We start from the raw sequence: 27,837 nt of genomic DNA, 5'->3' as shown, positions 1-27,837 counted from the left end.
CACGGTGAAACCCCGTCTCTACTAAAAAATACAGAAAACTAGCCGGGCGCAGTGGCGGGCGCCTGTAGTCCCAACTACTCGGGAGGCTGAGGCAGGAGAACGGCGTGAACCCAGGAGGCGGAGCTTGCAGTGAGCTGAGATCCGGCCACTGCACTCCAGCCTGGGCGGCAGAGCGAGACTCCGTCTCAAAAAAAAAAAAAAAAAAAAAAAAGCAGCCCCCAAATCATTTCTTTTCTAACAAAGAACAGCCTGAAAAATCAAGCAGCAGACATAGAGAAGAAAGCCGGAGGCTTGCATGGGTGAATGCCAGCAGCTATGCCAATAGAAAAGGGCTACCTGGGGCCGGGTGTGGTGGCTCACATCTGTAATCCCAGCACTTTGGGAGGCCGAGGTGGATGGATCACCTGAGGTCAGGAGTTCGAGACCAGCCTGGCCAACATGGTGAAACCCCCTCTCTACACAAAAAATTAGCTGGGCGTGGTGGTGCGCACCTGTAATCCCAACTATTCAGGAGGCTGAGGCAGTAGAATTGCTTGAACCTGGGAGACAGAGGTTGCAGTGAGCTGAGATCGCACCACTGCACTCCACCCTGGGTGACAGAGCAAGACTGTCTCCAAAAAAAAAAAGGCGGCAATCCATTTCTCTGGGACCCCTCTGTCTGCAGCATAGAGAGCTCTTCTCTTTCTTTTGCCGATTCAACTTCTGCACTGAACCTCACTCTTCGTGTGTCTGCATCCTAGTTGCCCATGGTCGTGAGAGAATGAATCTTGGGTATTTACCCCAGACAACAATGCCGCTTCATATGCATCTCTCCCAGTTGGCTGCTACTCAAGTGTTTCCTTTACAATAAAACGGTAACCATCAGCAAAGTGCTGTTCTGAGTTCTGTGAGTGGTTCTAGGGAATTACCAAACTTGAGGCAGAAATCGTGGACACCAGTGGGGCGTGGTGGTTCACGCTTATAATCCCATCACTTTGGGAGGCCGAGGCGGGCAGATCACTTGAGGCCAGGAGTACGAGACCAACCAGGCCAATATGGTGAAACCCCATCTTTACTAAAAATACAAAAATTAGCTGGGTGTGGTGGTACATGCCTGAAATCCCAGCTACTCAGGAGACTGAGGCAGGAGAATTGCTTGAACCCAGGAAGCGGAGATTGCAGTGAGCCAAGATGGCGCCATTGCACTCCAGGGCGAAAAGAGCAAAACTTCGTCTCAAAAAAAATAAACAAAGGAGAAATCGTGGAAACGCTTGAATTTGCATAAGTGCAGGTAGACTGGGCACCCCATTTATGGCCGTCATCTGCTGTGAGAGCAGTCTCATGGGCCTGAGCCCTTAAACTGTGGGGTCTGCGCTAACTCCCAGTAGTATCTGAATGGAATGGTGGTGGTGTCAGAGAATTGGAGCAATGTATTTGGAGTCAGAAAAAACGACAGCAGTGTCCATTTCCTTTTCCACAAAGATATCTCCTAAATGGCTACCAGCATAGCTTTCAGCCCTTTTCAGAGAAAGAGACCCCCAGAATTTCCAGGAGGGCTGTGCGTCTGCACAGCGCTTTACAGCCTACAAAGCTATTCCTCTGCCCTACAGTGTACCCAGGGCCCCATGAGGCAGGTCTGAAACTCAGAGAGGCATTCCTTCTGCTCAGCGTGCGTGTCTGCTGATGCGCTCTGCCAGGTCGTAGATCAGGAGATGGAAACATTTGTGCTGGGAGAGTCTCTCTCCCACTCCCATTTCACAGATGAGGAAACTGAGGCCTGCGAGGCTGTGACTTGGCCAAGGTCCACCCGGTGCAGCAGGGCAGGGCTCCGTCTAGCCGCTTTATGGGAGCCAAGCCTGGGAACTGCCAGGGCTGGTGGAGGCCACTCGCTGACACCAAATCCCAGCTGAGTGCTAAGGGCTTGGCCTCCAGGGTGGTGCCTGCACCCCTACAGACGGCCAGAGAGGAAGTGGAAAGGAAGTGAATGCGTCTCCCCCTCCCTCCTCCCACAGTTTCCCCAGCACATGTTCAAGACACAGAAATCTCTCGTTAAAGTTTTACGGTTTAACCACCGAACATGCTACATCGTCTCCATAATTTATACCTGACCTCGTGTCTAGACATGGCATCATGGGAAGGTAAGTCCCCTCCTGCAGGAAGTTTACGATAACCAGGGCTCAGTGCGTGGTTATGGCGGCCTTGCTTGGCGGCTCGGAGCCCCGCCTCGGGGAGCAAAGACCAACAAGGTGCCCCTTCCCCAGCAGGGCTACTCCTGTGATCCTATTTCCAGAGGAGAAATGGATGGGCAGGTCGCTTGCAAAGTGATACAAGAGCTAGAAAGAAATCGTTTAGGCAGATAGCGGGAGTAAGAGAGTCCTTGGTAAGGTTTCCTTTTAATAAAAAGCAGCTGCAAAATAATTTCTTTTCCTTTTTTTTTTTTTGAGACTGAGTCTTGCTCTGTTGCCCAGGCTGCAGTGCAGTGGTGCGATCTTGGCTCACTGCAACCTTTGCCTTCCGGGTTCAAGCGATTCTCTTGCCTCAGCCTCCTGAGTAGCTGGGATTACAGGCGTTTGCCACCACGCCCGAGTAATTTTTGTATTTTTCGTAGAGACGGGGTTTCACCATGTTGGTCATGCTGGTCTTGAACTCCTGACCAAGAGCCATCTACCAGCCTTGGCCTCCCAAAGTGCTGGGATTAAAGGTGTGAATCATTTCTTTTCTAACAAAAAGCAGCCTGAAAATCTGCAAGCACGGGTAAGCAAGCTAAAAGCTTGCATAGGTAAATGACGGCAGCCCTGCCAATAGAAAAGGGTTACCTGGGGGCCAGGCGGGTTCAACATGGCGGCTCCATCTTCTCTTTTCTTTTTCTTTCTTTTTTTTTTTTTTTTTTTTTTTTTTTGAGACGGAGTCTCGCTTTGTCGCCCAGGCTGGAGTGCAGTGGCGCCATCTCAAGCTCCGCCTCCCGGGTTCCCGCCATTCTCCTGCCTCAGCCTCCCGAATAGCTGGGACTACAGGTGCCCGCCACCACGCCCGGCTAATTTTTCGTATTTTTAGTAGAGATGGAGTTTCACCGTGTTAGCCAGGATGGTCTGGATCTCCTGACCTCATGATCCGCCCACCTCGGCCTCCCAAAGTGCTGGGATTACAGCCTTGAGCCACCGCGCCCAGCCCCATCTTCGCTTTTCTTTGTCAACCATGTGTACGGTAAGGAACAGACCGGACGGCAGCAGCCAGGTAGAGAACCCATCTGCATAATAAAAGATTGCGGCGGGATGGCCAGCTTCTTCTCACTCTATACAAACGTCACACCTGGTCTGACCAATCTCTCGGGCCCTGCGTAAATCAGACTCTGCCTCTTCAAGTTTATTTATAAACCACCCCCTCCAGCGGCCACCCCCTCCCCAAGCCCCGTGCATTTCACCATGAAGCCAGAAGACCCACTCGGCAGCCCCTCTCTATCTGCAGGAGACAGGGCTGTTCTCTTTTCTCTTTTTATCACCTATTAAACCTCTGCTCTTAAACTCACTTCTTGTGGGTCCACGTCTTTGACTTCCCTGGCGCGAGATGATGAACCTCAGGTATTTCCCCCAGACAATAATGCTGCTTCAAAAGGTCCTGACTTCTGGCCTCCCTCTACACCACCCACCACCTCCCACGGACGTTCACAGCATTCCTGGCGCAGATGTGCTGCCCTCCAAGGGGAATTTGGTTGGACTCCAAACCCCAACCAATCTCCACTCCCTGAAGGAAAACAGCAGCTTTGCAGGGGGAGGTCGCTAACTCTGGACCTCGGCCCAGGGCTCCCAGCTCTGGTAGCAAGGCCAGGGATTCCTGGCATGTTCTACCTGACAGGGTGCTTTCTGATACTCAGGGGATCCGTACTCCGACCCTCCACGTCGTATGAAAAGGCAGAGACTGAATCTCTCTCTCTCTCTCTCTCTTCTTCTCTCTCTCTCCCTCTCTCACACACACACACACACACATACACACACAGCAGGGGGTTTTAGCACTCTCATCTCAGTCAAGCATCTATATCCTGAAGGGGAAGATACAAAAATCAGTCAGTCTGTATTTATTTATACATTTTTTGGAGACAGGGTCTCGCTGTGTTACCCAGGCTGGAGTGCAGTGGGACAATCACAGCTCACCGCAGCCTCAACCTCCGAGGTTCAAGCGATTCTCCCACCTTTGCCTCCTGAGTGGCAGGTGCACGCCACCATGCCTAGCTAATTTTTAAAGTTTTCTGTAGAGAAGGGGTCTATGTTGCCCAGGCTGGTCTCTAACTCCTGGCCTCAAGCAGTCCTCCTGCCTTGGCCTCCCAAAGTGCTGGGATGACAGGTATGAGTCACTGCACCTGGCTAATCAATGTGTGTTTCTAACACTGTTGTGCCTAGCGCTGGGCAGGTCAGGGAATGACAGTAACAAGGGCCATTTATTAAGGGCCTACTCTGTGCCACCAATTGTGCCACATCAGGTACTTGTCACCTCATTTCATATACAATATATTAACAATTCTGCAAGGCAGCTATCACTGTGCTCACTTTATCGATAAGCAAATGGAGGTTCAGACAGGAAGCGACCAGCCCACAGAACTAGTGTGTGGAGCCAGGATTTAAATGCTGGGTCTAAGACTCTTGACGCCTGTGGCCCCTTTCCACTGTCCAAGCAGGTGAGGGGTATAGAATCGCTTGTCAGGGACAGGCTGGGAGTGATCAATGATACAGCAGCCAAGCCTGCATTTGCTGCTGGGGAGCTCTAGCTGGGAAACTGAGTCACCTCAGTCAGGGCCATTAACAAATTGTTGGCAAGCCCTGGGTAGAAAGCCGCTGGCCCCTGCAGTGCTGGGGCACCCTTGTCCAAGCCAGCTGCACACACTCATTCTCACAATCTCGGGGAACATGTGTGGACCCCCAGAAGGTGAGAATCTCTGTTCTCCATTCTGCTCATCCTGTTTGTAAAACCACCAGGCTCTGTTCATGGGTTTCCGGTTACATGGGAAGGAGTCCGATGTCTTATATCACTGTCACGCTGGGCCGAGAGCACTTCCTTTTTTTTTTTTTTTTGAGACAGAGTTTCACTTTGTCACCCAAGCTGGAGTGCAATGGCATGATATCGGCTCACTTCAACCTCTGCCCCCTGGGTTCAAGCGATTCTCCTGCCTCCGCCTCCCGAGTACCTGGGACTATAGGCGTGCGCCAGCACGCCCGGCTGATTTTTTTGTATTTTTAGTAGAGACAGGGTTTCACCATGTTGGCCAGGCTGGTCTTGAACTCCTGACCAGGTGCAGTGGCTCACACCTGTAATCCGAAAGCACTTCCTGACGTTGTTCTGCACTGGAGTGTGAGGAGGAAACAGGGCTCATCCTGCCACAGCCCAGGGGTCCAGAGGCTGTGACTCTTTGTTAAAATGATGCAGAGAGGCTGGGAGTGGTGGCTCACATCTGCAATCCCAGCTCTTTGAGAAGCTGAAGCAGGAGGATCACTTGAGCCCAGGAGTTGGAGAGCAGCCTGGGCAACATAGCAAGACCCTATCTCCATGAAAAATTTAAAACTTAGCATGGCTACAGGTGGTGTGCACCTGTAGTCCCAGCTACTTAGGAGGCTGAGGTGGGAAGATTGCTTGAGCCCAAGAGTTGAAGGCTGCAGTGAGCTATGATCGCATTACCACATTCCATCCTGGGCAACAGAATGAGAAAGTAAGAAAGAAGAAAGAAAGGAGAGAGAAAGAGAGAGAAAGAAAGAAAGAATTAGAGACTTAAAGCTAAGGGTGGTGACTCACACCTATGATCCCAGTGCTTTGGGAGGCTGAGGTAGGAGGATCACTTGGAGCCAGAAGTTCAAGACCAGCCTGGGCAACATAGCGAGACTCCGCCTCTACAAAAATTTTTAAAATCAGCTTGGCATGGTGGTGTATACCTGTAGTCCCGCCTACTCAGGAGGCTGAGGTGGGAGGATCACTTGAGCTCAGGAGTTAGAGGCTGCAGCGAGCTATGATCACCTGGGCAACTGAGGAAGACTCTGTCTCCAAAATAAATAAACGAATAAAATAAAAATTAAAATTAGAGGCTGGGCATAGTGGCTCATACCTGTAATTCCAGCACTTTGGGAGGCCAAGGTGGGTGGATCCTGAGGTCAGGAGTTCAAGACCAGCCTGATCTGGCCGGGCGCAGTGGCTCAAGCCTGTAATCCCAGCACTTTGGGAGGCCGAGACGGGCGGATCACGAGGTCAGGAGATCGAGACCATCCTGGCTAACACGGTGAAACCCCGTCTCTACTAAAAAAATACAAAAAACTAGCTGGGCGAGGTGGCGGGCGCCTGTAGTCCCAGCTACTCGGGAGGCTGAGGCAGGAGAATGGTGTGAACCCAGGAGGTGGAGCTTGCAGTGAGCCGAGATCGCGCCACTGCACTCCAGCTGGGCGACAGAGCGAGACTCCCTCTCAAAAAAAAAAAAAAAAAAAGACCAGCCTGATCAACATGGAGAAACCTCATCTCTACTAAAAATACAAAATTAGCCAGGCGTGGGGGCAGGATCCTGTAATCCCAGCTACTCAGGAGGCTGAGGCAAGAGAATCACTTGAACCCAGGAGGCAGAAATTGCGGTGAGCCGAGATCACGCCATTGCACTTCAGCCTGGGCAACAAGAGCGAAACTCCGTCTAAAATAGTAATAATAATAATATTAAAATGAGAATTAGATGCCGGGCTTGGTGGCTTACACCTGTAATCTCAGTACTTTGGGAGGCCGAGGTGGGTGGATCATCTGAGGTCCAGAGTTCGAGACCAGCCTGACCAACATAGTGAAATACTATCTCTACTAAATATAAAAAATTAGCTGGGAGTGGTGGCATGAGCCTGTAATCCCAGCAGTTAGGAAAGCTGATATGGGAGGATCACTTGAGGCCAGGAGTTCCAGACCAGCCTCGGAACTTTGGCAGGCCAAAGTGAGGGGATCATAAGATCAGGGGTTTGAGATCAGCCTGGCCAATGTGGTGAAGCCCCGTCTCTACTGAAAATACAAAAATTAGCCGGGCGTGGAGTCGGGCACCTGTAATCCCAGCTACTCGGGAGGCTGAGGCAGGAGAATTGCTTGAAACCAGGAAGTGGAGGTTGCAGTGAGCCAAGATCGCACCACTGCATTCCAGCCTGGGTAACAGAGCAAGACTCCGTCTCAAAAAATAAAATGCTCCCTGGACAGAGCCCATCCATCTCTGCTCACCATCACCATAACAGGCTAAGCAGAGGCAAGTCCCAGTGAACCCACCCCATGGCCCCAAGGGTGAGGGCTAGGGGTGGGCTGGCCACCGGCTCTGCCCAGTCTGGGCCAGCACACTGTGGAAGAGACCTTAAACTTATCCCTCAGGCCCAACTGAAACTGATGGTCAATAACATTGACCAAGGCCCTTCCCTTCTCTCAGCCACAGTGTGGTTGTGATGGGACCCCAGCCCCAACCAGGAGGTTCTAGAAATGCTTCCTCTGCTGTAGTGAGATAGGTGGAGGGTTTCTGGGTAACCCAGGCCTTTTCAGTGCCTTGGCCTTGGCCATCATTGCACCCACCACTCAAAGGCAAGGTGTGTGACCTTGAGTGCCGATGTGTGAAATTGGCCCCAAGGAAGATCATAATTAGAAAAAGAAGGAGGTGGCCGGGCGCCGTGGCTCATACCTGTAATCCCAGCACTCTGGGAGGTCGAGGCAGGTGGATCACCTGAGGTCAGGAGTTTGAGACCAGCCTGACCAACATGGCGAATCCCCATCTCTACTAAAAATACAAAATTAGCCGGGTGTGGTGGCGGGCACCTGTAATCCCAGCTACCTGGGAAGCTGAGGCAGGAGAATTGCTTGAACCCGGGAGGCGGAGGTTGCAGTAAGCTGAGATCGTGTCATTGCACTTTGGCCTGTACAACAAAAGAGAAACTCCGTCTCAAAGAAGAAGAAGAAGGAGGAGGAGGAGGAGGAGGAGGAGGAGGCCAGGTGCAGTGGCTCACACCTGTAATCCAACCTGCTGGAAGGCCAAAGCAGGAGAATTGCTTGAGGCCAGGAATTCGAGACCAGCCTTGGCAACATAGAGAGACCCTATCTCTACAAATTGTAAAAAAAAAAAAAAAAAAAAAAAAAGGCAAAGAAATTGCTGCAAATGGTGGTGTGCACCTGTGGTCCCAGCTACTTGGGGGGCTGAGGAAGGAGGAGGATCACTTGAGCCCAGGAGATTGAGGTGAGCTATGATCACTTCACTGCACTCCAGCCTGGGTGACAGAGCAAAACCCTGTTTCAAAAATAAAATAAAATAGCATCCCGCAGATGCAAATGAGATAGTAAGCAGGGCAGAGACCTGGCCGCAGAGGTTGGAGAAGACCCTAGAAGCAAAGAAACTGAGTCAGGGAGAGCAACCAGTGCTTCCAAGAAGATCGGCTGAGGAAAGCTGATAGCAAAAGAATGATGTAGATGCAATGAGGCTGTTTTCTTTTCTTTATGTTTTCTTTTTCTTTCTTTCTTTCTTTTTTTTTTTTTTTTTCTGAAACGGAGTCTCTCTCTGTCACCCAGGCTGGAGTGCAGTGGCGCGACCTTGGCTCACTGGAAACTCTGCCTCCCAGGTTCAAGCGATTCTCCTGCCTCAGCCTCCTGAGTAGCTTCGATTACAGGTGCGCGCCACCACGCCCAGCTAATTTTTGTCTTTTTAGTAGAGACATGTTTTCACCATGTTGGCCAGCATGGTCTCGAACTCCTGACCTCATGATCCGCCCACCTCGGCCTGCCTAAGTGCTGGGATTACAGGCGTGAGTCCCCACGCCTGGCCTGAGGCTGTTTTCTTAAAGGAGAGAGATGCTGGAGTATCTGTCAGGCCTCTGAGCGCAAGCCAAGCCATCGCATCCCCTGTGACTTGCCCAGATGGCCTGAAGTAACTGAAGAATCACAAAAGAAGTGAAAATGCCCTGTCCCGCCTTAACTGATGACATTCCACCACAAAAGAAGTGAAAATGGCCAGTCCTTGCCTTAAGCGATGACATTACCTTGTGAAATTCCTTTTCCTGGCTCATCCTGGCTCAAAAACCTCCCCCACTGAGCACCTTGTGACCCCCACTCCAGCCCACCAGAGAACAACCCCCCTTTGACTGTAACTTTCCTTTACCTACCCAAATCCTATAAAACGGCCCCACCCTTATCTCCCTTCGCTGACTCTCTTTTTGGACTCAGCCCGCCTGCACCCAGGTGATTAAAACGCTTTATTGCTCACACAAAGCCTGTTTGGTGGTCTCTTTACACGGACACGCATGACAGTATCCTTAAGTGCTGATGGGAGAGAGCCAGTGGGGAAGAAAGATGCCATCTATAGAAGAGCGAGGATGCATGGTAACATGGGATTCTGAGAAACTTGGACCCAGGGAGCCAGGCCTTGAACCAGAGGAGTGCCACCCAGACCTCTACCTCCTGTGAATCTCACAACACCTCAATCGTACCTTTAGCGAAGTCCTTCTCTCACAGTACTGGATTATTTGTTCATTCCTCTGGCCCCTGCACACTTCCCACCACACACACACAGCACACCTGGGAGCCCCTGAAGTCCCTTGTTCATCAATGTGATCCAAGTATCCAGTGCCCGGAACCTGCTATGCACTCGGCTCGTTTTGATAAATGGCCCTAGTTTGAATGACAGCTATGGAAGGCAAGTCTCAGAGACATCATCAGATTCATGGGGAGTCATTTTCCTAAAGCAATGAGCTCTGCAGATAGACCAGGAGGCTGCAGTCTCCTGCCAGGAGAGTGAACTCCTGGCTTTCAACCCTCAGCCATTCAAAACACAGACACGCCCGTACACAGAGCTAGAGTCGGGGCAGAATGGTCAGCATCGCCTTGGACTCAAATCAGTCAGCTCCACGCTCGGATGCACTAGCTAAGCCCCTCTGTCCCAGGCCTGCCCTTGCCCATATGGGAGTCCAGGGGATTCATTTCCTGTCCTGGTTGGATTCATTTCCAGCTGGAATACAGAGAAAAGAGTAAAAATCCCCTACTCAAGTTAAACTTATCATCTCCTGATGGTTGAGGAGATGATCAACTTTGTGGTAAATCTCTTCTTCAATACCAAGCCAATGTGAGATGGGGCCTTAAAACTCTAGGGTCGTAGGCCAGGTGTGGTGGCTCATGCCTGTAATCCCAGCACTTTGGGAGGCTGAGGTGGGAGGATCATGAGGTCAGGAGATCGAGACCATCCTGGCTAACAGGATGAAATCCCATCTCTACTAAAACTACAAAAAAAGTTAAAAAAAATTAGCCGGGTGTGGTGGTGGGCACCGGTAATTCCAGCTACTCAGGAGGCTGAGGCAGGAGAATTGCTTCAAACCGGGAGGCAGAGGTTGTAGTAAGCCGAGATCGTGCCACTGTACTCCAGCCTGGCGACAGAGCGAGACTCCATCTCGAAAAACAAACAAACAAACAAAAGAACTCTAGAGACAAGGCCACCTTAGGAATTGCAGGAAGAAGCCAGCCCAGAGACCAGCTGCCCTGTCCCTTGTTCTGGGACGACTTCCGGTGGGATTTCCCAAGACTGCAAAGGTCCCAGGTAGCTTAGAGTAAAGGGCACCTAATTAGGAACAAAAAGATCTACCATCAGCCAGGCGCAATGACTCACGCCTGTAATCCCAGCACTTCGGAAGGCCAAGGTGGGAGGATCGCTTGAGGCCAAGAATTCAAGACCAATCTAAGCAATATAGTGAAACTTCACTTTACAAAATAAAAATGAAAATAAATTTAAAAATTAGACAGGCATGGTGGCACGGACCTGTAGTCCCAGCTACTCAAGAGGCTGAGGTGGGAGGACTGCTCCAGCCCAGGAGTTCAAGGCTGCAGTAAACTATGATCGTGCCACTGCACTCCAGGCTGGGCAACAGAATCAGACCTTGTCTCAAAAAAAAAAAAAAAAAAAAAAAAAAAAAAAAAGACCCAGGTTTCAGTTCTACACTGGCCACTCCTCAGCTACATGACTTGGCCATTTAATCTATTCTTTCCTCTGGGCCTGTTTCTGCATCAACAAAATGTAAATACAACAAACTGAAAACACTTTCTAAACTATAGAGTACTATTTCTTTCTTTCTTTTTTTTTTTTTTTCTTTTGGAGACAGAGTTTTTGCTCACATTGCCCAGGCTGGAGTGCAGTGGTGTGATCTTGGCTCACTTGGCTCACTCTAACCTCCACCTTCCAGGTTCAAGCGATTCTCCTGCCTCAGCCTCTCAAGTAGTTGGGATGCACCACCACACCCGGCTACTTTTTTTGTATTTTTAGTAGAGACGAGGTTTCACCATGTTGGCCAGGCTGGTCTCAAACTCCTGACCTCAGGTGATCCTCCCACCTCAACCTCTCAAAGTGCTGGAATTACAGGCGTGAGCCACTGCGCCCGACCTGAAGTACCATTTCATATGTGAGGAATACAGATGCATTGAAATGATATTGATAAAGGTGATGATGTCCGCTACGCTGCTAACCAGATTGAACTAACTGGTAGGACATCTACTGGTGAAATGTGACTTAAGGAATATCCTTAAAGTATAAATCTAGTGAGGCCGAGTGCCGTGGCTCACGCCTGTAATCCCAGCACTTTGGAAGGCCGAGCCAGGCAGATCACCTGAGCTCAGGAGTTTAAGACCAGCCTGGGCAGTAAGGTGAAACCTTGTCTCTACAAAGCATACAAAAATCAGCTGGGCATGGTGGCATGTGCCTGTAGTCCCAGCTACTCAGAAGGCTGAGATGGGAGGATCACTTGAGGTCAGGAGTTCGAGACCAGCCTGGCCAACATGGTGAAACCCCATCTCTACTAAAAATAGAAAATTTGCCAGGTGTGCTGGTGAGAGCCTGTAGTACCAGCTACTTGGGAGGTTGAGGCAGGAGAATCGCTTGAACCTGGGAGGTGGAGGTTGCAATGAGCTGAGATCATGCCACTGCACTCCAGCCTAGGCAACAGAGCAAAACTGTCTTAAAAAAAAAAAAGAAAAGAAAAGAAAAGAAAAAATATGCATGTGATCAAAACTTATTGAACAGATGGGGATAAATTATATGCATGCAAATTACAAGTACATAATAAGATGTGTGTAAGTTAAACCTCAATAAAGTTTATTTTTAAATGCATAAATAATTATTAAGATAAGAAATAGAAACATGTGTAGCCCTATACCTATTAAAGACAGTGAATTTGTTATCAGAAACCTCCCCACCAAGAAAACTATAGGACCAGATGGTTTCACCGTGGATTCTATAAAACATTTAAGGAAAAAGCAATAACAGCTTTACCCCAAAAATCTTTCAGAAAATAGAAGAGAAGGGACTATTTCCCATTTCCTTTTATGAGACCAGCAAAAGTCTCATAACCAAAAATCTGACAAAGACGTGGCAAGGAAAGAAAATTATAGATAGGTGTTGTCCTGGTTTGAATGTTTATGTCTCTTCCAAAATTCATGTTGAAACTTCATCCCAATGTGGTGGTATTCTAAGGTGATTGAGTCGGCCAGGTGCAGGTGCTCACATCTGTAATCCCATCACTTTGGGAGGCCAAGGAGGGCAGATCACCTGAAGTCAGGAGATCGAGACCAGCCTAACCAACATAGCGAAACCTCATCTCTCTAAAAATACAAAAATTGGCCAGGCACGGTGGTGTGCACCTGTAATTCCAGCTACTTGGGAGGTTGAGGCAAGAGAATAGCCCAAACCCAGGAGGCAGAGATTGCAGTGAGCTGAGATCACACCACTGCACTCCAGTCTGGGCAACAGAGCAAGGCTCTGTCTTAAAAAAAAAAAAAAAAAGAAAGAAAGAAAAGAAAAGGTGATTGAGTTATGAGGACTCTGACCTCATGAGTGAGATAAGGTGCCCTTATACAAGGGCTTGAGGCCAGCATGGTGGCTCATGTCTGTAATCCCAGCACTTTGGGAGGCCAAGGTGGGCAGATCACTTGAGGTCAGGAATTTGAGACCAGCCTGGACAACATGGAGAAACCTTGTCTCTACTAAAACTACAAAAATTAGCCGGGCATGGTGGCAGGCACCTGTACTCCCAGCTATTCAGGAGGTTGATGCAGGAGAACTGCTTGAACCTGGGAGGCGGAGGCTGCAGTAAACTGAGATCATGCCACTGCACTCCAGCCTCGGCAACAGAGTGAGACTCTGTCTCAAAATAAATAAATAACTAAAAGGGCTTGGTGGAAGTCATTCACCCCTTTTTGCCTCTTCTGTCTCTTCCATCATGTGAGGACACAGTGTCCTACCTACCATTCCAGTGTATGCTATATTCAAGACACCATCTTAGAAGCAGAGACCAAGCTCTCACCAGACACTGAATCTGCCAGTACCTTGATCTGGGACTTCCCAGCCTCTAGAATGATAAGAAGTAAATTTCTATTCTTTATAAATGGCCTGGTCTCAGGTATTTGGATAGGGTACTACCATCAGACCAAGACACATATCAAATACAGAAATATAAATAAAGATCATACATAATACATCCAAATGACATTTATCCAGTAAAAATAGGCTGGGTGTGGTAGCTCACGTCTATAATCCCAGCATTTTGGGAGGCCAAGGTGGGAGAATCCCCTGAGGTCCAGAGTTTGAGACCAGCCTGGACAACATGGTAAAACCCCATCTCTACTAAAAATACAAAAATGCATGGTGGCAGGTGCTTGTAATCCCAGCTACTCGGGAGGCTGAGGCAGGAGAATCACTTGAACCTGGAAGGCGGAGGTTGCAGTGAGCCAAGATCGTGCCACTGCACTCCAGCCTGGGTGACAGAACGAGATTCTGTCCTCCCTGCCCAAAAAAAAGAGGTTATGAGGAATGAAAGATTAGTTTAATATTCCATAATCAATGTAATTTGCCACATTAACATAATAAGACTGGAAAAACTTGTAATCACCTCAATATAGATGCAGGAAAAGCATTTGACAAGATTGAGCACCTAATCATGATGAAAACTCTCAACAAACTCAGAAGAGAATATCCCCTCTAATAAGTGAAACTCTAAGAAAAAAGTGAAATAGGCTGGGCTCAGTGGCTCATGCCTGTAATGCCAGCACTTTGGGAGGCCGAGTCGAGTGGATCATCTGAGGTCGGGAGTTCGAGACCAGCCTGGCCAACGTGGCGAAATTCTGTCTCTACTAAAAATACAAAAATTAGCTGAGCATAGTGACTCACGCCTGTAATCCCAGCCACTCAGGAGGCTGAGGCAGGAGAATCACTTGAAGCCTGGAGGGGGAGGTTGCAGTGAGCTGAGATTGCGCCATTGCACTCCAGCCCGGGTGACAGAGCGAGACTCTGTTGAAAGAAAGAAGAAAGAAAGAAAGAAAGAAAGAAAGAAAGAAAGAAAGAAAGAAAGAAAGAAAGAAAGAAAGAAAGAGAGAGAGAGAGAGAGAGAGAGAGAGAGAGAGAGAGAGAGAGAAAGAAAGAGAAAAGAAAAGAAAAGAAAAGAAAAGAAAAGAAAAGAAAAGGAAAGGAAAAGAAAAGAGTGAAATATTAAGGATCCCCCCCATAAGCAAAAACAAAACAAGTATGTCTGTTCTCACCATTTCTATTAAATATTTTACTAAAAGTTCTAGCCAGTCCAGTAAGGTAAGAAAAAAGAAATAAAAGCCATAAAAGTTATAAAGTTTACAAAGGAAGAAGCAAAAATATCTTTATTCACAGAGGACCTGATAGATTATACAGACAGTCAAAAGGAAAGCAATAAAGTAAGCTACTAGCACTAATCAGTGAACTTAGCATGATCTTTAAATACAAGGTCAATAAGGCCGGGCGCAGTGGCTCCCACCTGTAATCCCAGCACTTTAGGAGGCTGAGGCGGGCAGTTCACCTGAGGTCGGGAGTGTGAGACCAGCCTGACCCACACGGAGAAACCCCATCTCTACTAAAAATACAAAATCAGCGGGGCTTGGTGGCGCATGCCTATAATGGAATAATACCCAGCAACAAATATAAGTAAACTACACATGTATATGTGAAACATGGAAGAATCTCAAAAATGCAAGTGAAACAAACCATACACAAAAGATTATATGCTGTATGGTTCCATTTATATGAAGTTCAAGAATAGTCAAAACTGATCTATGATGATAGAAGTCAGAACAGTGCTTTCTAGTGAAACTGCCTTTGCAAAGATTATGACAGTGAGCGAAATCTGAAATAGCTGACTCCGTCTTGCTTCTAACCTCACAGACTGGGTGTCTTCACTCACTCCTGGGTAGAGGCCAAGCTGTACCATGGAAGGAATTTAGCTTATAGTTTAACTTTGAAGCAAGGATGATAATAGTCCCTCCCTAAAACGGATTCCTTCCTTGTTCAGGGGAGGAAACTGCCTTTGGAAGACTAATGAACGACCTTGAGATTAGAATTATGGGTGCCTGAATTCTGCTGAAATGTAGACATGGTTTCTATAATCTTTCATGGCTCAGGAGACACGTGGCCAGAGGTCATAACATTGATGACTTCCCCATTTGCTCCTATAGATCACTATGGTAGAACCTAAGTTGGTCTTTTGAGATATTTTTCAGACTTTTGCATCTCAGCAACTGACTGACCCCACCCGGACTCATGACTCATCACTTAACCCGTCCTGTAGCCTTGCACCCCGTGTTGGACTCAGTGCCCAAGGACTATTTTCCACACCCCTATGATGGCAGCCCCAAACAGTAAGCAGCGCCCATTCCCTAGTCCCCCGCCCATTAAACTATCCTTGAAAAATCCTAACCTCCAAGTCTTTGACGAAACTGATTTGAATGATGACTCCAGTTCTCCCATGAGGCTGGCATCGTGTTAGTTAAAATCCTTCTTTACTGCAATACCACGGTCTCATGGTATTGTCTGGGTGGCAGGCAGGAAGAACCCATTGAACAATTACACGGGGGTAGAGATTTTCTGGGAGCTGATGGAAATGTGTATGCATTTATCAAAACTCATCAAATTGTACACTTAAGATCTGTGGGCCTGGCACAGTGGCTTACACCTAAAATCCCAGCACTTTTGGAGGCCAAGGCAGGAGGATAGATTGAAACCAGGAGTTTGAGACCAGCCTAGTCAACATAACAAGACTTGTTTGGTAAACAAGTCTTTACAAAAGATATATATATATATATATATACACACACACATATATATATATATACACACACACATATATATATTTCTTTTTTTTTTTTTTTTTTTTTTTTGAGATGGAGTTTCTCTCTTGTTGCCCAGACTGGAGTGCAATGGTGCGATCTCGGCTCACCATAACCTCTGCCTCCCAGGTTCAAGCGATTCTCCTGCCTCAGCCTCCCGAGTAGCTGGGATTACAGGCATGTGCCACCACACCCAGCTAATTTTGTATTTTTAGTGGAGATGGGGTTTCTCCATGTTGATCAGGCTGGTCTAACTCCCGACCTCAGGTGATTGGTCTCCCAAAGTGCTGGGATTACAGGCATGAGCCACCGTGCCCAGACAGAACTTTTTTTTAATTAGTCCAGCGTGGTGGTGCACACCTGTAGTCCCAGCTCCTTGGGAAACTGAGGTAGGAGGATTGCTTGAACCTGGGAAGTCAAGGTTGCAGTGAGCCATGATCACACCACTGCACCCCAGACTGGGCAACAGAATGAAATCCTATCTCTAAAAAAGAGAAACATCTGTGCATTTAAGTATGTGTACATTTTATCTCCATTAAAATATATAATTTTATATATTCAGGCTTTTATATATTCAGGCTGCAAATATATATATGCAGTCTGGGCTACAAGGTGAAACATTACTTACAGTAATGTTATTTAAAAATTAGAAACAATTTAAATATCTTATATTAGTTAATAAAGTGTGTGTATACTCAAGTTCTACAACCACAATGATATCATAGAAGGCTATCTATTGCCAAAGACAGATGTTCATGATAATTTATGTGAGAAGGAAACTTACCAGGCTAGGTGCAGTGGCTCACACCTGTAATCCCAGAACTTTGGGAGGCCGAGGCAGGTGGATCATGTGAGGTCAGGAGTTTGAGACCAGCCTGGCCAACATGGTGAAACCTTGTCTCTACTGAAAATACAAAGCATATTAGCCAGGTGTGGTGGCATGCACCTGTAGTCCCAGCTACTTGGGAGGCTGAGTCAGGAGAACAATTTGAACCCAGGAGGCAGAGGTTGCAGTGAGCTGAGATCACGCCACTGCACTCCACCCTAGGTGACAGAGCTAGGCTCCATCTCAAAAAAATTAAAAATAATAAAAATAATAAATTAGCAGGGTGTGGTGGCACACACCTGTAATCCCATCTACCTGGAAGGCTGAGGCAGGAGAGCTGAGATTGTGCCATTGCACGCCAGCCTGGGCTACAAGGTGAAACTCCGTCTCAAAAAAGAAAAGAAACTTACCAAACGGCATGTACAGTGCAGTTAACATGTAAGCACAGAGCAAGATCTGAAGGCTTCTCACTGAAGTGAGAGGTGTAATACTGCATGTTTCCATGTTTTCTACACTAAACATGTACGTACTTTTATAATAAGAAAAAACTAGGCTGAGCACGGTGGCTTATGCCTGTAATCCCAGCACTTTGGGAGGTCTAGGCGGGTGGATTGTTTGAGCCCAGGAGTTCGAGACCAGCCTGGACAACATGGTGAAACCCCGTCTCTACAAAGATATACAAAAATTAACCAGGTGTGGTGGTTCATGCCCATAGTCCCAGCTACTCGGGAGGCTGAGGTGGGAGGATCACTTGGGCCTGGGAGGTGGAGGTTGCAGTGAGCAGTGATGGCACCACTGCACTCCAGCCTGCGTGACAGAGCAGAACTCTATCTCAAAAAAAGAAAAAAAAAAGATAAAGAAAAATTTTTTGTTTAGATATTTAGTTAGATATAGATCCATAGATACAATTGATGCTGGCCATTCACTGTAGTTATGCTCTATGAAATCACCATTTACACTATATTAGTGAATACTGAACCATTGCTCATACGGGAAATACAGGGTTAGGGTCCTCTGAGCCTCTGATTTCATGATAATCAACCCGTTAATACATAACCTTGTCTTATGTGTGTTTCTGCTTAAAGGCACCTTTTAACATATTTACTATAGATTCATTAACATTGAACTCACAGCCAACAGCACTATAACTCATGCCTGAATGAGGCTTATCTAACACACATATTTTCTCCGCAAGGAACATCACAGCCTCTTTGCACTTAGGGACGCCAGACAGCACTTCAGCGCTATGACTGGGGGACATTCTAAACAACAAAACCACCCCCAAAAAGGCAGAAAGATGCAAAAACTGTGCTACTAAACAGACCTTGAAAAGGACACTTAGCCGGGTGTGGTGGCTCATGCCTGTAATCCCAGCACTTTGGGAGGCCGATGTGGGTGGATCATCTGAGGTCAGGAGTTTGAGACCAGCCTGACCAACATAGTGAAACCCTGTCTCTACTAAAATACAAAAATTAGCTGAGTGTGGTGGCGGGCACCTGTAATCCCAGCTACTTGGGAGGCTGAGGCAGGAGAATCACTTGAACCTGGGAGATTGCAGTGAGCCGAGATCGTGCTATTGCACTCCAGCCTGAGCAGCAGAGAGAGATTCTATATCAAAAAGAAAAAAAAAAAAAAGAAAAGAAAGGAAAATAACAGGATACTTATTTGCGGTTTGAGAGCTAAAGCAAGGAGCCAGGGTGTCACCTGGTTTGACCTCAGTATGAAACATGCATGTCTGGTGACTCAAAGTTTTTGCTACTGTGTCCCATGTCCATGAATGATCACTGCGAGTTATTGATTTGGGGGTTACCCATCAATTTCAGCGATGAGGGGAATTCACAAATACGAAATCTGAAAATCATTAAGACGGACCGTGTATAGACATATGTAGAAAGGAAAGTATTTCCAAACCTTAGACCTGCACTCCTGGGGCATCTAGGGAGGGAAACCCCACTGAACCACAGCAAAACCCACTGAACTGCATCCCGTGGACCTGCTTGTTTCCAGAGAGGCAGGAATGAGAAGCAAAAGGGAACTAATGGTGCAGCACTCACCACAACCATCTTCGGAATGTGCCCAAAGTCATGGGCATGGCCTTGATTTTGCCTGCTCTCTTTATTGGTTTATATTCGGGAATGTAAAATCTTTACAAGGGTTTTCAGGAGCCGATCCCAAACTCAGCCCAGGCTCAGACTCCCAGGAATTCTTCAACTGCCAATTCCCCCATCCAGAGATATCCAGGACCTTCAGGCACACAGCTGGACGGGTCACTTAACCCTAAAACTTGCAGAAGGGGACATGCGTCCTGAGCACGGTGCTTGAAGCCCAGAAGGTTTCTCCAGCAGGGAGGGGCTGGCAGAGGCTCTGAGGCTGAGAGCATCTTGAGAGGTGCTGGAACTCATCGTAATCAGTCCAAGAACTCCAGATGTTTCTGGTGACTACGGTCACACGCCACATAATGACATTTCAGTCAACGACAGACTGCATATACGAGTGGTCTCATAAAATTTCTTTTCCTTTTTGAGACAGGGTCTCGCTCTATCTCCCAGGCTGGAGTGCAATGGCACTGTCTCAGCTCACTGCAACCTCTGCCTCCCAGGTTCAAGTGATTATCCTGCCTCAGCCTCCTGAGTAGCTGGGACTACAGGCGCGTGCCACCACGCCCAGCTAGTTTTTCTATTTTTAGTAGAGATAGGGTTTTGCGATGTTGGCCAAGTTGGTCTCAAACTCCTGACCTCAAGTGATCCACTGCCTTGGCCTCCCAAAGTGATGGGATTACAAACGTGAGCCACCACGTCTGCCCCCCTACCCCCATTAAAATTATAATACTATATTTTAGACCGGGGGGCACAGTGGCTTACGCCTGTAATACCAACACTTTGGGAGCTGGGGCAGGCAGATCACTTGAGGTCAGCTTGGCCAACATGGTGAGACTCCTTCTCTACTAAGAATACAATAATTAGCAGGGCGTGGTGGCAGATGCCTATAACCCCAGGTCCTCGGGAGGCTAAGGCAGGAGAATCCCTTGAACCCAGGAGGCAGAGGTTGTAGTGAGCAGAGATCACGCCACTGCGCTTCAGCCTGGCTGACAGAGAGACTCCATCTCAAAAAAAAAATTAATAATAATAATAATGTATTTTTACTGTACCTTTTCCATGTGTAGATATGTTGAGATACACAAATACTTGCCATTATATTCCTAATGCCTCCAGAATTCAGCATAGTCATGTGCTATACAGGTTTGTAGCCCAGAGCAACAGGCTAGACCATCTAACCTAGGTGTGTAATAGGCTAGACCATCTAGCCTAGGTGTATAATAGGCTAGATCATCTAGGTTTCTGTAAATACATCCTTTGGTGTTCCCACAATGACAAAATCTTCCAATTATGCATTTCCCAGAACATAGCCCCATCATTAAGCCATGCATGACTGTATACTGATCATCAATATCAATGTGGTTTATCAGATAAGAAATTTCTTCTTGAAGGGAAGTGCCAAGCCCTTGAGGGTGGACACCTTTGGAACAATTCACCAGCTCACAGTCACCCCCCTTCACCTCTGCCTCCTCTATTGAGAAAGGTGAGTCTACAGCCCCACATGAACCTACTTGGCAGTGAGGACCTCCCAGTCAGCAGGTACTGCCCTCCCACGGTCCTGCCACCTGCTGCCACGGGCTACTGTGTTTCATCCGCTCAGTCTGCAAGAAAAGCTCTGCAAAATGTGGAAATAGGGCAAAAAAGCTGAGGGCCTAACCTTCTAGAGTCAGGCTACAGCGCCATCTCATGAGCCTGCTTACATGCAGTATGACACCCTGGGGGAGTGTCACTTTGAGTTACCGCTCACTATTCTATGTCACTTTGAGTTATTCGCTCACTTTGAGTTACCGCTCAGATTCTGCCAAGTTGGATGTTAACTCATACAAAACTGGTAAGAAGCAGATGATTTTGGCTGTGCGTGGTGGCTCATGCCTGTAATCCCAGCACTTTGGGACGCTGATGCGGGCAGATCACCTGAGGTCAGAAGTTGGAGACCAGCCTGGCCGACATGGTGAAACTCCGTCTCTACTAAAAATACAAAACACATAGCCGGGTGGGGTGGTGGGTGCCTGTAATCCCTGCTACTCGGGAGGCTGAGATGGTACAATCACTTGAACCCAGGAGGCGGAGGTTGCAGTGAGCGGAGACTGTGCCCCTGCACTCCAGCCTGGGCAACAGAGCAAGACTCTGTCAAAAAAAAAAAAAGAAGCAAATGATTTCTTTTCAGTAGAGACAATAACCACAAAGCTCTTGTCTTTACTATCCCATAGGATCAAACTTAGTGGTCTTAATTTCAGGTTCTTATTTATACACATATGTAAATTGCATACTTTAAATATAATATATAATTATGTTACCAGTTCAGCATCCCAAATCAGAAAATCAGAAATCCAAAATGTTCCACTTGGCATTTCCTTTGAGCATCATGTCAAGGCTCAGAAATTTTCAGATTTTAGAACATTTTGGATTTTGGACTAGGGATACTCAGCTTGTATATAATTTATATATAATATAAATTATAATTTAAATATAATATTATATATGTTATATAATATATACATTGTTTAAATAGAAATATAAATTATAATACATAATTCACATATTATATAATACATAATCTACATCGTATATAAATATATCTTTCATATTGTATATATTATATATAATGTATAAATTGTATACAGTAATGTACATTTTATATATAATATATTATTAATGAGATTATATTAATTATTGAGATATATTATATATAATAATATATCTCAATGACTATATTATATATTTCAATTATATATTATATCTCATATATTTCAACAATATATAATATGTATTATATATTTCAATAATACATATAATATATTACTGGAATATATATTAATTATTATCCATAATTATTCAGTTATATATAAACAATTATTCAATGACATTATTCAGTATTATACATTATTCAATAGATCAATAATTATTCAATATTTATTATCAATAATTAATATCAATAATTATTTGATAATATATAATATATTACTGGAATATATACATTATTAATAACACATTAAATATTCATATATCATTGTATATTATTCTATATTCCATATTCACATAGAATATGGAATTCATAATGAATGAATATTTATATTGAATATATTCATATAGAATATGTAATATAAATAATTCAATAATTCTATATTATTGAATATAGGATATATATTATTTACATATTATATATCACAATGACTATATATTATATATTTCAATAATAATATGTAATATACATATTATATATACACACACAAAGAATTAATCTTACCCTAAAGGAGGTCTGGCCTTTGCACTTGGCTCGTGGGAGGTATTTGGAAGCCCTCAGAATGTCTAGCTTGGTCACAGTGTCCATCTACTTGGGGACCTTCGACCATGCCACATGGTCTATGCTAACTCAGGCCACATTGGATGGTTTGTGCTAACAATGTCATTGATGAGGACATCCTTGCACCACCTGGTACCAGCTCAACTTCCAGAGGGGCTAGAATCTGAGTCAGCCATACAGGCTGGCCATAGTCCATATGACCAAGACAGTAAAATCTCTGGTTCAGATGAGGTTCCCTGGGTGGCAATACTTTGTATATATTGACACATGTCATTGCTGGGGAAGTACCACTGTCCACAACTCCATTGGGAGGGGACAACTAGAGGTTCCATACATGAAACTCTCCTGGGCCCTGCCTGCCCCACGTGTCTCTTCCCTGGCTCATTTTAATCTCTATCTTTTTTTTGAGACCGAGTTTCACTCTGTCGCCCAGGCTAGAGTACAATGGCACAATCTCAGTTCACTGCAACCTCTGCCTCCTGGGTTCAAGCGATTCTCCTGCCTCAGCCTCCCAAGTAGCTGGGATTACAGGCGCCCACCACCATGCCCAGCTAATTGTCATGTTTTTGGTAGAGTCAGGGTTTGATCACGTTGGCCAGGCTGGTCTCGAACTCCTGCCCTCAAGTGATCCTCCCACCTCGGCCTCCCAAAGTGCTGGGATTACAGGCATGAGTCACCGTGCTGGGCCTAATCTGTATCTTTTTGCTGTAATAAACCATGACCATGAGCATAAGAGTTTTTAATACATTCTCTGAGTTCTTCTAGCAAGGTGCCAAACCTAAGGGTCGTCTTGGAGACCCCCAGTGTACAAATACACGCATGTGTGTATACACACATATATCAGTTTCTCTAATCCTCTTTTTGCTCATTTGTTTAGACACAGGGTCTCACTCTATCACCTAGGCTAGAGTGCAGCAGCAAAATCATAGCTCACTATAGCCTTGACCTCCTAGGCTCAGGGGATCCTTCCCCCTCAGCCTCCTGAGTAGCTGAGACTACAGGCATGTGACATCACACCTGGCTAATTTCTCTTTTATGTAGAGACAGGGTCTCGCTATGTTTCTCAAGCAGGTCTCAAACTCCTAGCCTCAAGTGATCCTCTGGCCTCAGCCTCCCATAGCACTGGAATTATACTGTGTCCCAGCTCTCATCCTCTTTTAAACCAGCTTTGTTATTCTGCCAGTTCCCTCATTAAATGAGTTCGATAAAACCCGTAAATCAAACAGTGCTCACTATGTACTTGCATGAGAATGACCACTTAAGCATATTTTTTTTCCTTTTGAGACAGAGTCTCACTCTATTGTCCAGGCTGGAAAGAAGTGGCACGATCTCGGCTCACTGCAACTTCTGCCTCCCGGGTTCAAGCGATCCTCCTGCCTTAGCCTCCCGAGCAGCTGGGATTACAGGCACCTGCCACCACGCCCGGCTAATTTTTCTATTTTTAATAAAGATGGAGTTTCACTGTGTTGGCCAGGCTGGTCTTGAACTCCTGACCTCAGGTGATCTGCCTGCCTTGGCCTCCCAAAGCACTTAAGCATTTTGAGACTTACACTTCATTTAATAGCATTCATTTTTCTTTCTTTCTTTCTTTTTTTTTTTTTTTTGAGACGGAGTCTTGTTCTGTCGCCCAGGCTGGAGTGCAGCGGCCGGATCTCAGCTCACTGCAAGCTCCGCCTCCCGGTTTACACCATTCTCCTGCCTCAGCCTCCCGAGTAGCTGGGACTACAGGCGCCCGCCACCTCGTGCGGCAGTTTTTCGTATTTTTTTAGTAGAGATGGGGTTTCACCAGGTTAGCTAGGATGGTCTCGATCTCCTGACCTCGTGATCCGCCCGTGTCGGCCTCCCAAAGTGCTGGGATTACAGGCTTGAGCCACCGCGCCTGGCCAATAGCATTCATTTTTCAATAAAGAGACTACGAGAGCTGAAAAATGTATATGTTCAAGCTCTACAGTGGTCTCCAGGGATTGCTAGGGCAGTGACAGGAAAGTTTAGGGCCTCTGGGAGCTGAGAGCTGAGAGAAGGGCCCTGAAGTCTTTTTTTTTTTTTTTTTTTTGAGACGGAGTGTCACTCTGTCACTCAGGCTGGAGTGCAGCAGCATGATCTTGGTTCATTGCAACCTCTGCCTCCCAGGTTCAAGCAATTCTCATGCCTCAGCCTCCCAAGTAGCTGGGATTATAGGCACACGTCACCACGCCCGGCTAATTTTTGTATTTTTGGTAAAGACAGGGTTTCACCATGTTGGCCAGGCTTGTGTCGAACTCCTGACCTCAAGTGATCCGCCCACCTTGGCCTCCCAAAGTGTTGGGATTACAGGCGTGAGCCACTGAGCCCAGCCGCTAAAGCCTTCCTAATGCTGAGAGGGCTTCTGGAAGCAAGACTTGGATGGTCAGCCTAGAGAGAAGCACATCCAGTACCTCACTGCAAGCTGCCATGGTCTATGCGACCAAGCCACAGTAAAATCTCTGGCTCAGATGAGCTTCCCAACATAGCTGAATTTTTTTTTTTTTTTTTTTTTGAGACAGGGTCTTGCTCTGTTGCCCAGGTTGAAGTGCAGTGGCTTGATCTCGGCTCACTGCATCCTCACCCTCCTGGGCTCAAGTGATCCTCTTACCTCAGCCTTCTGAGTACCTGGGACTATAGGCACATGTCACCCCACCTGGCTAATTTTTGTATATTTTAGTAGAGACAGGGTTTCAGCATGTTTCCCAGACTGGTCTCAAACTCCTGGGCTCAATCGATCCTCTGGCTTCAGCCTCCTGAAGCACTGGGATTACAGTCATGAGCCACCATTCCTGGCTAACATTGCTGATTTTATTGATCACTGAAACAGGCTCAGGTACTTACATAAGAGTAAACCAATCACTTCCCTAGCAACACTCGCATCTTGGCCCCTGGCAGGATCCAGATGGCAGGCCTGCTCCGCCCTCTTGGGGGGACCTGATGGCTGCGTCCACAGCCACGGCGCTGACCAAAATGGCAGATCCAAGTCCTGGCATTGAAGGGCTCAGGCCACCATGAGGGACCTGTGAGCTGTGGTCGTTCGACACCATAGCATTATACCAGGGCCGGCCCACTGCCTGGAAACCTGGCATCCCCTCACCTTGGAGGTCCTTCCTGCTTCTCTCTGAAGAAGGGTCCAAGTCAGCCCCGGAACCTCCAACAAGGATAGTCCAGCCTCCCCTGCCAGCATCAGGCACCTCATCAACCACAACAAGAGGCACCTGTCGGACTCTGTGGCGTCCTGGCCTTTTTCCTTCAGCTCTGCTCTGGGCCAGAGGCCCCCTGAAGCAATTGTCGGAATCTTGCTATTTCTGTCAATTGCGTTATTCTTTGTAACCCAAAGAGCTCTTTAGGCAGTTTCCACTCAAAGCATATAAATACTACAGTCAAATCAATAAGTAACAAGATGACAGAGAAGAGAAGAATTTTGTGAGAAAGCGAAGGTGGGAGACAGCTACTGTTTCCAAATACAAAACTGACCCCTCTGGCCAGGTGGGGTGGTTCAGGGGTGGTTCACGCCAGTAATCCCAGCACTTTGGGAGGCCGAGGCGGGAGGATCACTTGAGCCAAGGAGTTCGAGACCAGCCTGAGCAACATTGCAAGACCCGTCTCTAAAAATCATACAAAAAAATAGCTAGGTGTGGTGGTGCACACCTACACTCCCAGCTGCACGAGAGGCTGAAGTGGGAGGATGGATTGAGCCCAGGAGTTCGAGGCTGCAGTGAGCCATGGTCATATCACTGCACTCCAGCCTGGGCAACAGAGTGAGATCTTGTCTCAAAAAAAAAAAAAAAGAAAAAGAAAAAAAAAAATCTGACCCCTGAGCCTCAGCCTCCAGACCCATCCAGCCATGCTGGGGAACAAGGTGGGCTGCACACTTGTTCATTAGGCGGGACTCGATTTCCCTAGCCAGCAGTGAAGGGGCATTTGCTCTGTCCGCCACCGTTGGCCCACCTAAGTGCTGTTGTGTGACCCTCTCATGCTCCATAGTCGGGCTGAGCCCAGGCCCCCGGGCTAAACACCAGCAGGGCAGAAAGGCAGAAAGCAGCTGGGTGAACGTCTATCTGCGGCTACCGGTCAGCCTCTCCGTCTCAGTCTACAAAGTCCTTGTCCTCAAGGCTGGTGGGACCTCATCCGCATTTGCTCAGAGCCCAGATATCCAACTCTGCCCGCCCCAAGGGTTCTGGGTGCATCGGAGCCAGAAGTGGAAGAAACCGGCTAGAAATCAAATCCCTTTCCCTGGCACCAGTGCTGTTTTTGGCTTGTGTACTCCACTACCTAACCAATGCAAACTGGCACCTGCCTCAGTGCCCACGGGCAGGGCGGGCAGCTTCACCCTGGTTTGGCCAGGCCGATCCAGAACATTTGTTTCAGAGGTGATTGGGAAAAGGAAAGGATTTCAAGTTACGGAGGAAAGGAGAGCTGCTTGCAGGAGGAGGCCAGAGGAGGGAGAAACGCCAGCCTGACCCGCGCCTGGCCCCCTGCACCCCAAGTGACTGCAGACTTACCCTCATCACAGTTGCTCCCGGTGAAGCCAGGGCAGCACCTCCACTCCAGCGCCGTCACCGTGCGGTAGGACACTCTGTAGGTGGGTCTGATCAGAGTCCTGTAACTAACACACAGACAGCGTCAGCGGGGCACAAACTCCGGCCCACCCACCTCCAGACCCCACTCCTGCAAAGATGGGTCAGGCTATTTTGCCCAGCCAGGGCTCCGGGAGGCCCCCATGGCGTGGAAACCACTGCGGAGGTCCGTGTTCACTGGCTGTGCAAATGCCTTTGCAAAAATCATAACGGAGGAAGTTATGACAGTGAAAGAGATCAGACTTAACCAACTCCATCTTGCTTCTAACCTTCAGACTGTCCTCGTTCATTCCTGGGAGTAGGCTGAACTAATCTTGGGAAGAAATGTAGTTTATGGTTTGACTCTGAAACAAAATTGATAGTATCTCTTTCCCAAAAAGACCCCCTTCTTGCCTGGGGACAAGTCTGCCTTTGTAGGACTAACAAATTAGCTACAGGGTTAGAAATTATGGTTTAGGGGGCCATGCAGCCTATGGCTGCGAGAGTCTGAACCTCCCCAAATTGCTCCTGGGGATAACATCGCTATTATGAAACCTAAGGTCAGTGCTTGAGATATTTTGCAGATCCTATCCTCGATGGATCAGCTGATACCACCCAGACCTGTAATCTGGCTTGAGCAGTGCTACGACCCCATCCAGGAACAGAAGACGGCAAGAAAATCTCACTTCAGCCCACTATGATTCCATCTCCAACCTGACCAGTCACCACTCCCCACCTCCCGAGCCTCTACCCACCAAATTGTCTTTAAAAATTCCGTCCCGAATGCCCAGGAGACTGATTTAGGTGATTAAAACCTCCAGTTCCCCGCACAGCAGGCTCTGTGTAAATTACTCTTTCTCTATCTCTCTCTCTCTCTTTTTTTTTTTTTTTTTTTAGTTGAGACAGAGTCTCACTCTGTTGCCCAGGCTGGAGTGCAGTGGTGCA

The 27,837-nt window shown here is 47.2% G+C and overlaps 1 protein-coding gene across 5 annotated transcripts in view; it reads right to left on the bottom strand.

Moving 5' to 3' along the window:
- Positions 1 to 27,837, bottom strand: part of COL26A1 (collagen type XXVI alpha 1 chain) — a 200,471-nt gene that overhangs the window by 85,921 nt on the left and 86,713 nt on the right. For 3 of the 5 annotated variants that reach the window (XM_015134533.3, XM_028845619.2, XM_077996532.1), the window contains one exon: positions 26,839 to 26,942. In XM_015134533.3, coding sequence (XP_014990019.2) covers positions 26,839 to 26,942 — 104 coding nt within the window. The remainder of the gene's footprint in view (positions 1 to 26,838; positions 26,943 to 27,837) is intronic. The other 2 variants (XM_015134534.3, XM_077996531.1) reach the window with 1 other exon arrangement.

This window comes from Macaca mulatta, chromosome 3, assembly GCF_049350105.2.
Source record: "Macaca mulatta isolate MMU2019108-1 chromosome 3, T2T-MMU8v2.0, whole genome shotgun sequence".
Classification (NCBI taxonomy): domain Eukaryota; kingdom Metazoa; phylum Chordata; class Mammalia; order Primates; family Cercopithecidae; genus Macaca; species Macaca mulatta.
The sequence above is the reverse complement of the archived record's forward strand: the minus strand, read 5'-3'. Positions and strand labels throughout refer to the sequence as shown.